Source organism: Chaetura pelagica, unplaced genomic scaffold (assembly GCF_000747805.2).
Source record: "Chaetura pelagica isolate M959 unplaced genomic scaffold, ChaPel_1.0 scaffold55, whole genome shotgun sequence".
NCBI lineage: Eukaryota > Metazoa > Chordata > Aves > Apodiformes > Apodidae > Chaetura > Chaetura pelagica.
In genome coordinates, this window is record NW_009953571.1 from 3,156,510 (window position 1) to 3,169,437 (window position 12,928).

The following is a 12,928-nucleotide window of genomic DNA, read 5'->3' on the forward strand; positions in this document are numbered from 1 at the left end:
CAGGAATTTTGTGGATCACAAATTTGGATTCAGGCTCCTAATGCAGGATACAGGTGAAACTTGTGTGCTGAGACTTTCTGTGTATCTAGACCATGATCTTCTAGAAGCGCACGTGTTTGCTACCTGCAAGACTCTCTGAAGAAACTGTCAAAGCTATGCAATAAGGTCTGGTCTTTTTGGAGTCAGGCTAGCCATGTGCCTGGGCTCTGTAACTGGAGCCCAGCTCCATCACAGGCTTGAGTACAGACTATCATTGTGACCTTGTTGAGGTACAAAGGCTACAGACTCCATCCACTTCAGTGTGCCTTTCCTATGCTTCAATACCTAACAACACAACTGGACTTGTTTATTTCCTCTAGTTAACTAATGATGGTAGATGGATATCTCCTTGACAGAAGTGTCAATGCAAAAGTGAGAATCAAAGTAGAGATCTAAATCAATCCATTACTTCAAGAATCAGCTCAAACCCTGTGTTTGTTCAGGCCATGAAATTGTTAAGTTTCCTTTGGTTAAAGCCATCTGGCTATGATCTCTCCTTTTATCCTTCTCTAATGAGGTCTATTTGGGAGTTACAGCTTCTTCAAAGCTCCATATTTCTTCACAGCCCCCACCTTACAAAGGGTCTGCAGAGCCACAGACTTCAAATCTGTGTTTTGGACTCCATTCATACCTGTATTTTGATCTGTCACACAAGGACTCTAGGCACTCATAGAAAAGAGATGCCTCTACCCCGTCCAGTGGGCTGCCATCATTTGGGGGTTGGCGCTGCCGATGTTGCCCAGAGGATGATGTTGGCACAATCACAGTATTTGGATTCTTACCAGCCAGTAGATCTTGATAAATAGCAGCCACACTTTCCAGGAACTCTGAAAAAACAGAAAACGACTTAAAACTCAGGGCTATAACCAGCAAAACATCCTTCAGCCCTGGGATTAAAATGTCATTCCCTGTTCTGTGTTGTACAGAGCACCAACAGGAAATACGCACAACACTACAGCATCCTGAATATTTGGATCAGGTATTATGCAAGCACAAACAGCCATTTCCATATAAGTTGTTGGCTTCCTCCTATCAGGATGATTATGAGAGGCCACTCACTTGGAGGTGATTAGGAGAAGCCACTCACCCTGTTGAACAAGATTCCTCTCAAGGGAACAGAGGGTAGCTAGATAAAACAGCAGAGTGTGAAAGCTAATGTGGAACAAAAAACTGGTTTGCAAAGTCTAAGAAGTTTTCCTTCTCTGTCTCTTGCCACTGACTAAGAACTCATCAAAGTTGGGAACAAACTGTATGGAACTGCAGCAGGAGCAAAGGGAGCAAGTTAGTCAGGGCTCCAGGCTGTAGCCCAGCTTGTCTTTGTGCTGCTCCAAAGTAAATACAACATGGACTCTAGAGGAAGGGCCAGGGCAGGTCAGGGCTAGAGTTGGCAGAAAGCCTCTCCCCAGGCTCCTCATACTACCCACTGTTTACTGCAAGAGCCTAATTTTAAACAAGTTTGTTTATGGATGTGGTCAGCAGTTTACAGATCTAGATTCCATTTGGAGTGGTTTGCGTGTGTGTGGGTTGGTGGGAGAGCGTGTGACAGGCTGCGTGTGTGCCTTGTGCCTGGGTGAACAGGACAGGGGTGGGATGTCTGAGTGTGTGTGCACAAGGGCAGGCTGGGATGGACTCCAGTGGCATTTAAGTCCCGAGTGAATGGAAGTGTAATGCTGTGTGTGAGGTGTGTGGAGAGGAAAGGCAGGATGATCGTGGGCCATGAGGCTGAGCTGAGGTTCTGCGGCTCAGTGGAAATATTTGTTGTATCAGAGAAAAACTTTCCAAGCACATTTTCTGTCCCCAGCTAAAGGCATTATGAGCCTGGTCCTGCCCAACTCAAAATCCCCATTTTGAACTGTTTTTCTTTGATGAATGGTCATGGATAATGTTGTGGTATGCACAGGGGAGTTGCAGGGGAAATATATACAGAGAAGTACTGAGAAAAAGAGATTTTTGTATTAGGGATAGCAGCTGCTTAACTACTAGAAATATGGGAACTGACAGATTGGATCAGATCAGCAGGCCACCCAAATCTACTCTCTGACCACAAACTATGCTCCACCACAGCTTCTAGCCAATGTGATCCAGTATCCAAACCTGACTCCTTCTGCCTGATTGAGGCCAGTTGTGAGCTACATCCAAGAGAGGGAGCTGTGTGAGTGAACAGAAGCTTATGCTGCCTTTAGTAAGTGCTCTGTGCTGGGAGGTAAGTGAGCGGCAGGCAACCCAGCAGTCCCCAGTGTCTGGAAATTTATCTGACTTTGATAATGGAAATGCTTCCTTCTTTTTGCCTGCTTAAGCAGTTTCCTGAATGAGATTCCCTTTCCTCAATCACATTTTAGGGGCACTTTGACGAACAGGCCAGTGTCTCCCTGAATGCTCATCCAAGTTTCTTCTCCTTGTCTCTGAAGCTTCAGTTTAAAAATACCTGGGGATTTTTACATATGTGTATGTGTGGGTGAGCATATGTAAATACACACACACACAAACTAACATTGTTTGATTTGTACTTTTCCTGTCAAAAATTTTAAAGTACCCCATCTAGTTAAAACTCAAACTGGGGATTAACTGTTCACTTTCCTTTCCAACTAGGATCCCTCAAATCAAACAAGAGCAGTGGTTCTTCATGGGACAGGTGGCAGAGGTGCAGCTCCTTGACTCCTTGCCAAAAGGTGTTGTGGAGGTTAAAGTTTATGTGCTTTCAAGGGGAGTCTGGAGAAGCTCTAGGGAGAGGAGTCCACTGGGGGTTCCTAAATCTATGGCAACCATACCTAGTTCAGAAACTATTTGAGCTGAAACCAGCTCATAGTTGAGCAATTATTAGGGAGAAGAGTTGTATCAATTTGTCCAGTTCCTTTTCCTTTTAAGGCCTGTGGGCTTTTCTTATCCTGTCTCCAACATGAACGAACACTTCAGATGCAGAAATGCTGTATTAAGGTAAAGACAAAAAAGTGTTCCTAGTAAAAGTTAATTGTTGGATGCTAACATCTCTAGATAAAGCTGGAAATCTATGTCTGGCACAGATAAGCCATAACAGTTACAGGTATCTTCTTACTCACAAAAACTTGGAACCTTATTATGAAGCCTCCCAATCTCTTTGCATCAGTGATGCCTTTCATCAGTATATTCCATTATCTATGTGTTTTCTGTAAAAAACATATCCTTACAAGTTTCAAAAAGTGGAAGGGAAGCTGTTAAGTGGCAATACTATACTAGAAGTCAGCAGCTTCCCAGCATTTACCTGAGTAGTAGAACTGGATCTGGAAAGCAAAGAGGAAATCAGAAAAAGACATCAGACAATCCGTTGCATCATCCTCCAGCACAATCCTAGGATAAGATGAGAGAAGCAGTTTAGCAGCTACAAAAACTAAAGTCTGTAACCAGTAATCCCAGACACAGAGAAAGTGCAGTGAGGGAGCTAGGAACAGGAAGACCCAGTGCTGCATGGATGTAGACAACATAGTACCAAGTGAAAGCAGCTTCATAATCTGCAGCAAGGAGATCCTGAATGTCAGTGCTACCACACACTTTCCTGCAGCAAGGAGAAGATCCTGAATGTCAGTGCTACCACACACTTTGACGACAGTGATCAGAGCAGTGTGACATGGATGTCAAGCTTTCAAAGCCTGGTGGATGCAATGGAACAAACACTAGCATAAAAACTACAAGTCTGGTTCACATGGCCATTCAAGGAGTAGCTGTGCTACAGACCAGTTACACAAGTACTAAACTGGTGTAAGCAGAATGAGCCTTATGCTATTCCTCTGCATACCAGTGACATTTTCAGATTCATAAGGATAACAACAGCTATTAATTCCCAACCTATACTCAATAAACTCCACTACAGAGGAAATAACACTGCACCAACAATCAGCTTTCTAATTACAAACTGTGAACATCCTGTCCTCCTTTCCTGGTGAATGGATCGGTCTCTTTTCACATCTATCGGGTCTATCATTTGACTATCAGATCAAGTTTCATGGAATCTGAACACTTCTTGGGCCAGTGACAATGTCTTCTGTCTCTCTGCTCAGCCCCAGGTGCATGTGGGGAGCTATATGCACCCCGATTTTGAAGCACACTACATGGGTATGGGAAGTATCAGCCACGGGCTATGAAGATGCAGTATAATGATAGCAAAGTCCAACTCCACCTTTCAGGAAAAAACCCTTTGGATTTCAGATGTAAGTTAGGGCAAAAACATTCATAAAACTGAGAACAAAACTAACACTCTGGTCACTGCCACTACGTAAGTATGAAAAGGTCAGTGTCTGAAGTGGGGAAAACCAAACGTCAAGGACACTGACTCCAGTGCAGGTCAGCCCTCCCTGGGGAGAGATTCGCGGCAAAAAAAAAAGGGTCGGCAAAGGGCTCTTTTGGGGTTTTTCCAAAGCCGGGAGAGCAGCCACCCCGTGCCTGGTGCCGGCACCCAGTGGGCGCGGCTGCCGGGCCGGCCCATGCGGAGCCAGCACCACCGCCCGCTCGCATTCCTACCGAACGCTGCCCGGAGGGATCCCGTGGGAAGCTTCCTTGGAGGGTAAAGGGGCCAGTGAGTGCTGGGAGTTTTTCAAGAACACTTGTCTGGATATGCAAAACCAGTTCATCCCCTCTAAAGGCAAAGGAAGTAGGTGGAGGAAGAGACTCCCTTGGCTTAACTGAGCTTCTGGGTCTGCTCAGAACCAAAAGGGAAATGTATCAGAGGTGGAAAAGTGGAACATTACCAGCTGGGCATTACAAGGGCATTGCCAGGGCACGCAGAGATGCAGTTAGGAAAGCTAAAGCTCAGCTTGAGCTGACATTGGCCAAAGATGTCAAAAACTTCCAGAAAGGGTTCTTCAGATACGTTAACCACAAGCAGAAACAGAGGAATAATACTGCCCCACTATTAAACGGGGGGGGGAACTAGTCACCAACAATGCTGAAAAGGCAGAGGTCCCCAACACCTTCTTCACCTCTGTCTTTACCAGTGCTGTTGGGTCCCAGGCCATAGGAACAGAAGTCCAGGTTCATGCAGACACTGACCCAATGTCAGTGAAGGAAGAGTTGGTCTGTCAGGTCTTACAGGAACTTGACCTGTACAGATGGATGGGCCTGGATGCCATCCACCCGAGGGTGCTGAGAGAGCTGCTGATGTTGTTGCAAAGCTGCTCTCCATAATCTTTGAGAAGTCGTGGAGATCAGGAAACATCCCTGAAGACTGGAGGAATGCTAATGTCACCACATCTATAAGAAGTGCTCTAATGAGGACTCAGGTAATTACAGACCCATTAGCCTCACTTTAGTCCCTAGAAAGCTCATGGAACAAATCCTCCTGGGTACTGTCACAAGTCAATTGAAGCACATGATTGGGATTTACCAGGGGCAAATCGTGCTTGACAAACCTGATCGCCTTCTATGACAAAGTAACCTGCTCGGTTGATGCAAAGTGAGTGGTGGACGTCATCTACCTGGAATTCTCCAAGGTTTTTGATACAGTTCCCCACAGCCTCCTCCTGGAGAAGCTGACTCACTATGGCCTTGAAAAGTGGTCTGTGCAGTAGGTGGGGAACTGGCTGACAGACATACCCAGAGGGTGGTAGTAAGTAGTTCCTCCTCCAACTGGCAACTGGTCACAAGTGGGGTCCCCCAGGGATCGATATTGGGCCAAATGCTGTTTAACATCTTCATAAGTGACCTGGATGTTGGGATCAAGAGCACCCTGATGAAGTTTGTTGATGACACCAAGATGAGTGGAGAGGCTGACACTCCAGAAGGGAGAGCCACCCTCTAGGATGACCTAGACAGGCTGGAGGAAAGGGTAAGCAGGAACCTCATGAAGTTCAACAGGGAGCAGTATAAAGTCTTGCACCTAGGAACACATAACCCAGGAGTGCAGTTCAGACTGAGATTCACTTCACTGGAGAGCAGCCCTGTGGAAAGAGACCTGGAGGTCTTGGTGGATAACAGGCTCACCATGAGTGAACAGTGTGCTGCAGCAGCAAAGCAAGCCAACAGGATGCTGGGTTGCATCAACTAGGGCATCACCAGCAGAGATAAAAAAGTCACCATCCTGCTCTACTTGGAGCCTGTCAAGCCACACCTAGAGTATAGTGTTCAGTTTATGTACCTGCTCTACAAAAAGGATGCAGACAGGCTGGAGAATGTCCAGAGGAGGGCCACAAGGATGATTAGAGGACTGGAGGACCTGCCCTATGAGGAGAGGCTGAGAAAGCTGGGTTTGTTCAGCCTTGAGAGAAAGCTTTGGGGAGACCTTATTACCATGCTCCAGTACTTAGAGGGTGACTGCCAAGAAGATGGAGACTCCCTACTTACAGGAAGTCACATGAAAAAGACAAGGGGCAATGGGCACAAGTTGGGAGATTCCCAATGGACATAAGAGGTAAATTTTTCACCATGAGGACAGTCAAACATTGGAATAGTCTGCCAAGGGAAGTGGTGGATTTCCCACATATTGGACAGTTTTGCATCTCAGCTTGACAGGCCCATGCAGTTGAGGCTTATTTTCTCTTCAGTGATGTAGACACCCCCATGAAACCAGCCAGCCTGAACATGGGTGATGTGCACCTGTATTTCCTCAAAAACATGTGCCCTGCTCCTGAAACATCACTGCTCAATGTCACAGTGATCTCAACATATGAAGGTGTCCTGGTTGAGTTGCATATATATAGTCCTGATCTGCTCCACTGCTCTACAGCAGAGAAGGGCTGAGCTGTCACCAGAGAGACCATACAGATATACAGTACTTATTTAAATGGTGAAAAGAGAAGTTCAGTATACATTGAGAGGGAATTGTGGAAATGAATGAATTACTTTAGTAATATCACATAAGAAGGGTTGAATGGAAAAGAAGGCTCTTTAAAAAAATACTTGATAAAGGAGTCCTGAGCAGATGCTGTGAAAGCTGCATAAATGCTTCCAAACATTTATTATTATGAACACTCTTTAATATTACTAAGGCTTCTTTATAGGACCAGCTGCTATTTATGTACAGACTTCCCTCCTCAGTCACTGGCTAGTTGGTTAGGGCATATTGTAAAATATCTTGCTGTTCTGAGTGACTGCATTAGCTTTCCTGTAGCTCAGTACAGCAAAGGTCCAACCTCAAAAATATTGCAATGATCAGCAAATGTATAATCTTTAACTACTGCATGCAGATGTGTGAGACCTGGTAATCTACACAGACATTATTAATTTCCAAAAAAAATATCTCATGTCACAGGGGCAAGATTGGAATCATTAGTGAAACTGCAGTAAGTAATGAAATGGGTTGACCCAACAAACTATGAGGTGCAATATAACTCACACTCTTTTTATTATGGATGATGCAGATTGTCTCTTATATGTGCCTGTTTCCACAGAGAAGGACCTCTCAACAGGAGCTCCAGACTGTCATCCAGGTGCGGTCCAGAGAAGGGCCACAAGGATGATCAGAGGGCTGGAGGAGCTGCCATATGAGGAGAGGCTGGGAAAAGTGGGTTTGTTCAGCCTTGAGAAAAGAAGGCTTTGGGTAGATCTTATTACCATGTTCTAGTACTTAAAGGGTGGCTACCAAGAAGATGGAGACTCCCTATTTACAAGGAGTCACACAGAAAAGCCAAGGGATAATGGGGACAAGTTGCTCCTGGGGAGATTCTGATTGGACACAAGAGGTAAATTTTTCATCATGAGGACAATCAAAACACTGGAATAGTCTCCCAAGGAAAGTGGCAGATTCCCTCACATCGGACAGTTTTAAGTCTCAGCTTGACACCTCATATAAACTATAGTAGTACCTAGAAAAGTTGGACCAGATGATCCTTGAGGTCCCTTCCAACCTGACATTCTATGATTCTATGAAACTTGGGCAGGTCAATGACTGCTCAGCCTGGAAAACAGAAGGAAACACTTCATTTTGATGGGAATAAAAGAGTATTTGGAGATGCTAAAGAAAAGTAGTTGGTACTTCTTTTCTACTGTGTGCAGGTCTCCTGACTCTGTAGTCAGTATCTGGCATATCGTGTCACATGAGAAGGGTTACCACTTCACTATAAGCAAAGTATGGGTCATCTAGTAGAACCCTTTTGAAGACAGGACCAAATGCAACCCACAGACCAACTCCTGCAGTATCAGTAGTCTCAAAACATTGCTGGAGAAACACCATTCTGTCTCACGTAAGACTCCGGGCAGCTGTGTGGGAGGCTGACCTAGAAGAGTTACAGAATCTTGCAAGACTTCCCTGCCACTCAGACCAGTTCTGTTCACTGTGGCAAAATGAAACATGCAGAGCAGCTTGAATTAATTATCTCAAGGCAAGATTGGGGCTAACAGGGTCCCCAGGAGAAAAGCCAGTATTTAAAACAAAACCCTTTGAAGATGTCAAAGTGCTTCTGATTTATTTATTATGTTCCAGAAGCCTCCTCCTCCCTCTGTCTAAAGAAGCAGTAGCTTCAGTTCTTAATTCTCACTAATAAGCATGTTACTTAGATTGTCAGTGGCCACATCAAGGAAATGGCTTTGAAGCTGGCAGGCAGAGCATCTTCATTTCTCAGGCAACACTGCTCAGTCACTGCATTTCCAACCACTATTTAAGCAGTGGAAATGTGATGGGCCACATCACTGATAAGCTGCACTCTCTCCTTTGAAATGATGGTCTGTCTCCCAGATACTTTCAAAGCCTAAGTTCCAAACCTTTTGTCAGTACATTTCTCCATCTTGGAGATGAAGAAGAACAACAGTAGATAGCTTTTTTGTGTATTCATTATGCAGAGAGACAATATTACATCACCTTCATGACAATCAAGTCATTTCACTTGTTAAATCTAAAGCTATGACCTGTGGCAGTGCTCTGCTGCACCGTGTCCCAGTATCTTTCTTAGAGGAGAGAGCATAAGAAAGTAAGCAGAGGTCTGAGAATTTGCTGGACATTTCTTGCTGTTAAAGACAGCAGGGAGCCTCCTAGGAAGACTGTGTGGCACATATGTGACAGAGAAGCATCTAAATAGAAACAGGTGCACTCTGGTGCTGGGTTACTGACTCCACTTGGCCCAGGAGCCTGCACTCCGGAAATGCTGAAAGTCTTTAATTCCAATACAATCATTTATGAGGAGATTGACTGCAGCTGGTTACTTCCCCACATTGCCAGCTGACTGAGCAGTCAGGAAAGCTGGGAGAGCATCCTACGAAACATGTCTGCACCTCTTCCCTGAAATAACTGTCAAGGAGAGAATCCCAGCCATGAGACTGTAACCCAGGCAACAGGGTCAAAGTTGAGTACAAAATCTGAAAGTCTGAACTTCAACTCAAAAGAGTTCATCAGGTAGTGGGTATTTCAAAGGATTATTTTATTCATTCTTTCTTGTCCAAATTAGACTTTAAGCCCTCAGGGGCACAGGCTTATTTACAAAGCTAGTAGTCAACCCTCAATTAATAAGGAAAATTGAGCAGAAACTTTGGAAAGGACTAAAGAAAGATGCCTCCACTTGAGGGACAGTGGTAAAGGGTGTAGTGGTATTTCAGGGTTCCAGTGGGTTTGGCTGACAGAAAAGCCTCACTAATGTGCCAGTGGAGAAACTTCATGATCTACTGATCACGGTTAACATCTCAGAAACCCAGACTAGACAGGATGTCCCCAGGACAAGTTGAAAGGACTTCTACTGTTCTCTGCTACCATTAAAGGCTAACTGATACAATCTGTCTCAAGGCCAGGCTGGGTCAAGTGAGTCTTTGGGGACTTGGTTTGTTTACTGATACATGGAGGCAAAAATAAGCAGAACACTCAAAAAGGGCACGATCTGCACTCTTAGACAATCCTTTAACACCAAGACTTGTGAGCCCCACTTCCATGAGCACTGACCAGTGCAACGTGAGATCCCATACCACATAAAACAGCATAGGAACTGTGAACGAGTAGTTCCCACTATTCAAATGCATGCTCCTTGTGTTTCTGTTACCAGAGGAAAATCAGAGCTCAGGTACAGATTTGAAATCATGGCATCAAACTAGAAAAATCCCTTAATTTTCTGTCCTTCTGCATTTCAAGTTTCAGAAAGCCAGAAAGTGTCTCTGAAGATGAAAGGTATCTCTGTAGATTAAAATCTTCCATCTATAGCCCTTTGAAGAAAAAAAACATTCAAGAAACCTCACAGACACAGAACGGCCTGGTTCTTTTTTGGGTGTGAGTTCTGCATTTGTGTGGCACTAGGAACAGAAAAATGGAGCTCTCTTGTGTAATACTAATAAAACCTATATTGTTGTAGCTTCTGTTCTTCTGCTCTGACATTTCACGATCTCACTCCCAGTGTTTGTTATCAGTGCATAGCAACAGCTACTGGACAAGTAAAATGCACCATGCTGTGAGATCATCTCAGCTGTGCAGCACTGAGACTACAACCCTAACTGCTCTCTTCTCAACAGCATCAGTAATTACACAGGTCCTGGCTGTATCAGTGAGTGCTCTGGCTACTCCCATGGCTGCTTTATTTAATTCCTTTCCCAAGCAAATTAGCAAGAAAACTGATGGGGATGTGAAGACTGAAAGAAGAACAATGTCAGTAGCTTTGCTTGTGACATTCAGGCACTGCAAGGAGTCCATCAACAGTGCCAGAAGACAGCCTACAGAATTCACTTTCCTAACTGGCAGAGACCAAGGAGGACAATGGAAAGTGGAGACCAGAAAAAGGACATGAGAGTGAGCAACAGCTGGAAGGAAAGAAAAAGATGGTTTAGAAATATGACAACTTTTAATTAACTTGTTCAGCCAGATTAGTTTGTAACAGAATAGCAATGGGTAAGTAAATCTCTAGCCAGCCAAAAGTAGGAGTGAAGTCATATCCACCTGAGTCTGGGTGCCTCTGACAGGGATCTCATTTCTCTCCAACACCTGCTCCCAAAGCCAGCTTGTCTGTCTCTATGGCACATGCACAACAGCACAGCAGACCCCTGAATGAGGCCTCTGGTTTACAACAGCCTCATGGATTGAATTCCTTGACACAAACATCATAACATGTGTAGATATGCTGAAGTCTCCTTTCCTACACCATCACAAATTCCTGCTCAGCTCAGCTGGAACCCTATGAAACACACACCAGTGCACAGGACTAGTGTCTTTTGTACCTCTATTAAAGGAAGAAACAGATATATCCCTGCTACAGGGTTAGCATTCTTTCTTAGTCTGGCACTGGTGGCCAAGTAACTGTACTCTGTGGACCCCCCAAGGCCCACTGATCAGAGAATCAGCCAAGTATTTTTCTTTAGCCTAAGGCAAGCCTAAAGAAAGATAACAGAATGACAAACAGAAAACCAGGACCTTTTAATTATTTAGGCCAAGAACAACATAGGCAGCAGCTAACAGCCTGATCATGTGCCTGGATTTTGTTTCCAAATGTCATATCTAGGTCCATGAAAAAAGTTAAATTTCCATGCCCTCTCTGCTGAGATGGCTAGGAATGACAGCATTTATTCAGTAACCTTGCAGTGATTATATATATGTGTGTGTGTGTGTGCGCACTCCTGCTGAGATCTGAACTGATACTCCGTCCCTATTACATTTTCACTATCAGATAGTTAATAATCAACTGCCTGGCCTAAACTGGAACCAGTAAGCACTATCAGTAGAAAAACTGGTATCACATTATCAGTGCCTTGAGCTGTCTATCTGCTTTAGGCCTTGTCTAGATTAAAATAAAATTTAAACAGATTAGCTACTATGTTCTTAGCTAACATACTTTAAAACATTGGCAATACTTCAGAAGTCACTCCCTTTTAAACATGATCAAGCACAGGGAGCTGGAGCAATGGGGGAACACATTTTAAAGATGGCAAACAGTATTTGAAATAAGAGTTGAAAATCTTGTCAGTTAAAAACATATTGGCGGACATTCCTTTATATGCAACTCATCTTCTGAACCGAGAGTCAGCAGCAGCATTCTGCACCAATCTTTCAGTCCCTGTACACCTTAAATATACAATCTTTCTCATTGCTAGAAAAACACCCCATTCTTTACCTCAAACCATGGTCTCTCTTTTCCCCAAAATCTTAAAAGCTGAAGGTCCCTGTTCATAGCTTTACCCACAGATTTAGTTCCTAAATCCATGTGTGTGGGACTGATGTCACATTGGAAGAGATGATGAAGACCCACCTTGCTGCTTTCTCAGTGAGTTCCATTGGGAAGTCAGGGCAGAGTAGCTGCAGCAGGCAGTGGTATTCCTGTGCTGTTAGCAAATCTGCAGGAAAAGAGAGGTGAGAACATTGTAACAGGTTGTTCCTTCCCTTTGCTTCCCCTCTAGGAGAAAACCCCCTCAATTTCCATCTTTCTCTCAATTCAAGTAGACTGGGTACTAGTGACACTGTAACTCCTCCCTAGACTCTCAGAGCTGGGGCCTTCAGATGGAGCTTCTAGCAAAGACAATCAGAAGGAAGCCTGGAAAAGGAGAAATCCTGCTACTCCTGCACAAAACCTGGTAACAGGTAGTGAGTGATACAGTGTGAAAAAGAGGTAACCAAAACAGGGCAGTTTCAAGTGAGAACACAGCTTGGTTTGACTTGAACATAACCATGTGGAAAAAGGAATAATTTCAAAGTTGCTTAAATTTGCTGAAATTCACTGGCATGGTGACATTCACCACAATACGCCTGAAAACCATCCACAGAACATCTGGCAGCAGTAACAAAGGCAAACAAGGTTTTTGGGTTGTGTATGGAAGGCTACAGAGTATAAACCACAGATGTTATTACTTTGGCATTCGGTAAGGCAGCTGGATGGTCTCTTTTGGAATAATGTGTACAAATCTGGTCACTATATTATAGGAAGCACGGAACGAAGATCCAAAAAACACAAGAAAACAAATCAAATGATTCATGTTTTAGAGAGCAGCTTTGTGAAAGGTTGGTAAAGAAAGGCCTCTGTGGTTCAGC

The 12,928-nt window shown here is 44.2% G+C and overlaps 1 protein-coding gene across 1 annotated transcript in view; it reads right to left on the bottom strand.

The window, feature by feature from the left end:
* Positions 1-12,928, bottom strand: part of LOC104390453 (chromosome unknown open reading frame, human C11orf49) — a 78,516-nt gene that overhangs the window by 5,847 nt on the left and 59,741 nt on the right. The window contains exons 4-6 of the mRNA XM_009999590.1: positions 12,153-12,237; positions 3,278-3,363; positions 671-866 (exon numbers count right to left, since the gene is read on the bottom strand). Coding sequence (XP_009997892.1) covers positions 671-866; positions 3,278-3,363; positions 12,153-12,237 — 367 coding nt within the window. The remainder of the gene's footprint in view (positions 1-670; positions 867-3,277; positions 3,364-12,152; positions 12,238-12,928) is intronic.